Source organism: Chaetura pelagica, unplaced genomic scaffold, assembly GCF_000747805.2.
Source record: "Chaetura pelagica isolate M959 unplaced genomic scaffold, ChaPel_1.0 scaffold111, whole genome shotgun sequence".
NCBI lineage: Eukaryota > Metazoa > Chordata > Aves > Apodiformes > Apodidae > Chaetura > Chaetura pelagica.
The window spans coordinates 2,390,500-2,393,423 of NW_009952153.1; the positions used below are offsets into that span (position 1 = coordinate 2,390,500).

Genomic DNA, 2,924 nt, shown 5'->3' on the forward strand with positions numbered 1-2,924 from the left:
ACTATAGCACTTGAGCTTTCTCACTAATGTCCTTGAATTCCAAAGTAATGCTGGGTGTTACTTGCCACTTAGTATAACCACCTGGAATGCAAAGGGCGCCAGTACTGAATCAAAATGCATAACAAGGAACGAAGCCACCTTAACTTCATACTATCCCTTCTTGCTTAAATTAACAGAGAGACGAGGGAAATGGTATTTTCTGCCTGAAAGTGTTTCAGATCTTGTATGTCACGTGTGTTAGCTGTCATTTGAACGTTGTCAAAAGCAGACTATGTTAGCGGGTTGGTTGCTTGTTTCAGTTCCTGATTTTTTCTTTCTTTATTTCCCCCCCTGTTTAATCAAATTAGAAGTTTTGGAAGAACTGCCAGAAACAAGTGGGAAAACAGCACGGCGTTTCTTCTTTAATTTAACTTCCATCCCTAATGAGGAGTCTATCACCTCAGCTGAACTCCAGATTTTTCGGAAACAGGTGCATGGAGCCTTTGAGAACAACAGCAGCTACCATCACCGTATTAATATTTATGAAATTATAAAGCCAGCCACAGCCACCTCTAAGGACCCTGTCACAAGACTTTTGGACACCAGGTTGGTGCATCATAATGCAAGTAAATGGGAAAGTTTTGATGTAACGCCAGCTGTTTTGAGGTGGATTGCACATGGACAACCTAATCATGGGTTTGTGGTAGAGGTGGTTCACTTGGACAAAGAGAACAGTGCCTCCAAGAGGCACGTTAGGATTAGCAGGTCTTTACATCAGGATGAAGATAGCTGGTCTCAGCTCAGGCCATTGTTAGTAACGTTTGGGCATGATGGCAAGGGACACCCGCTTCATAAAAGAGAAAAGCGTCAAGCAAAACACAAACAGCGTAAACGCCACAAATACAGTTGCAAAAGGCATCCGTTATATGTGGACTTCAATGATGTGGGGTGGAATGACTGGATTGTTGCCCCGCCGGGGTATAGTGCCTTTTACTGCCATGGGGAATGTCCTTTTCCACTGGCAGATCATCTAAACTCAACAAACCATGCCATTGTTCAGACTTTGGTCAATTCAGTGAATTCCAAAATCCCCAAGGCTTGCTGTGTGCCGACAGAACTGAGTGCTATTTCCATGCTCTACCTTGATGAGAATGAAAAAGTTGTACTAAAGAACTACCAAGATATGGTTGTGGAGGGTTGTGGGTGCCGCTGACACAGCAAATATATTAGACAAATACAGAGGAAAAAAAAAAAGCTGACACTTTAATATTTCCCAATGAAGACTTTATTTATGTAATGAAATGGAAAGAAAAAAAAAACACAACTATTTTGAAAATATATTTATGTCTACAAAAAAGTTGGGAAAACAAATATTTTAATCAGAGAAATATTCCTTTAAAGATTTTAAATGTATTTTAGTTGTACATTTTATATGGGTTTAACCCCAGCACATGAAGTATAATGTTCAGATTCTTATTTTGTATTTATTTACTATTATAACCACTTTTTAGAAGAATAGCTAATTTGTATTTATATGTAATCAAAAAGAAAAAAATATAGGGTTTGTACATAATTTTCCAAAATTGTAGCTGTTTCAATTGTGTGTATTTAAGTTGAAAAGAATACATGGAAGGTTACTATGGCAAAGTGCATAGCACATTTGCTTTCTGCTGTGCTACTGTTAAGGTCACAAGTTCAAGTCCAGAAAAAAGTGGATAATCCACTCTGCTGACTTTCAAGATTATTATATTGTACAATTCTCAGGAATGCTGCAGGGTGGGCTGTCCAATCCATGAGAACTGGCATCCTCTTTAGGTGGAACACTTGGATAAGAACCAGACGTTGCTGATCTAGTATAAATACTGCTATTCCCAACTAATTTGCAGTGTGAATATCAGAAGGGCCAATAGAAATCCTATGGGAAATAAGGGTGGGGGAACACTGAATCCTTTCTAGACCTACAGAAAAAGTGAATGTTTGATGTTTCCTTTAAAAGTCCTTCCTTTAAAAGTCCTGGCCAAATACAAAATAATAAAAACTAAGATGTCTTTTTTTTTTTTTTTTTTTTTTTTGTGATTATGTGCGCTGAAGAGGAACAATTATCTTACTTGTTTTGGCCCTTGTCTTTAACAGTTGGAAAAGTGTTGCATACTTCTCATCTCAGATCAGAGCTCACTTCTGTTGAGTGTTATAGGTTAATTAATCTTCATTTTTTGCCCTACATACAGCACACTATTGTCAGGCAGCCTCCTATCTAACCTCAACCTTTCCAGGATTTTCTGTTTGAAAGCTTTTTTTTTTCCCCCAAAAATGTTAAAATCTACTTCAGGTAATAAATCAGAGAACTTGAGTATTTCTTTCTGAAAAGTCCAGTTTGCAAGACAAAATGGTTCACTTGTGCAGTCATCACAAGGATACCTTGTGCTTACATCTTCATATTTTTTCAATCTTTCATGTAAGGGACAAAAAAGCATGATGTGCAATTGGCAAACACAGCATTAAAGCTAATATTTAATTGTGCCTGTTGTGTGTTCAAAGACCAGTGTGTCGGGTACAACCTGGGACAAGTGTGCAGAGGCTGGGTACTTGTTGCATTAAAGTTGTGCTGGAATAATAGAACAGAAAAGTAGCTTAAATTGACTTGTTGGTGTTCCACTATGCACTGAAGCTGGGAACAGGGGGAAGTTGTGTTAGGTAGCTATTGGTGAGTTCCTGCTTCTTCAGGAGCTCCTTGGTGTCTTTAGTGGATATGTAATGACTGTGCTGGTGCCTCTGCAGATGTTAGAACCCCGTTGTGCTCCCTGGTGATAGATTTCTGGATTTGGTGAACTGATGCAGCACTTCCTAAAGCTGTGTGTCAGCCCATTAGAGAGCTCTATAAGTCAACTCTGGGAGTCTCTGATTTGGGCCTCCTATTAGTCTAACTTTTTATTAACAAAAAACTC

General features: G+C 38.6%; 1 protein-coding gene across 1 annotated transcript; it reads left to right on the forward strand.

The window, feature by feature from the left end:
• The first annotated feature begins 271 nt into the window (after nt 1-271).
• On the forward strand, nt 272-1,723 carry BMP2 (bone morphogenetic protein 2). The gene has a single exon (XM_010007155.1). The coding sequence runs from the start codon at nt 272-274 to the stop codon at nt 1,190-1,192; it is 921 nt and encodes a 306-aa protein (XP_010005457.1). The 3' UTR covers nt 1,193-1,723.
• Nucleotides 1,724-2,924: the final 1,201 nt, after the last annotated feature.

Coding starts and splice junctions, on each gene's coding strand:
- BMP2 (XM_010007155.1), top strand. CDS start 272: ATGTTAGCGGGTTGGTTGCTTGTTTCAGTTCCTGATTTTTTCTTTCTT.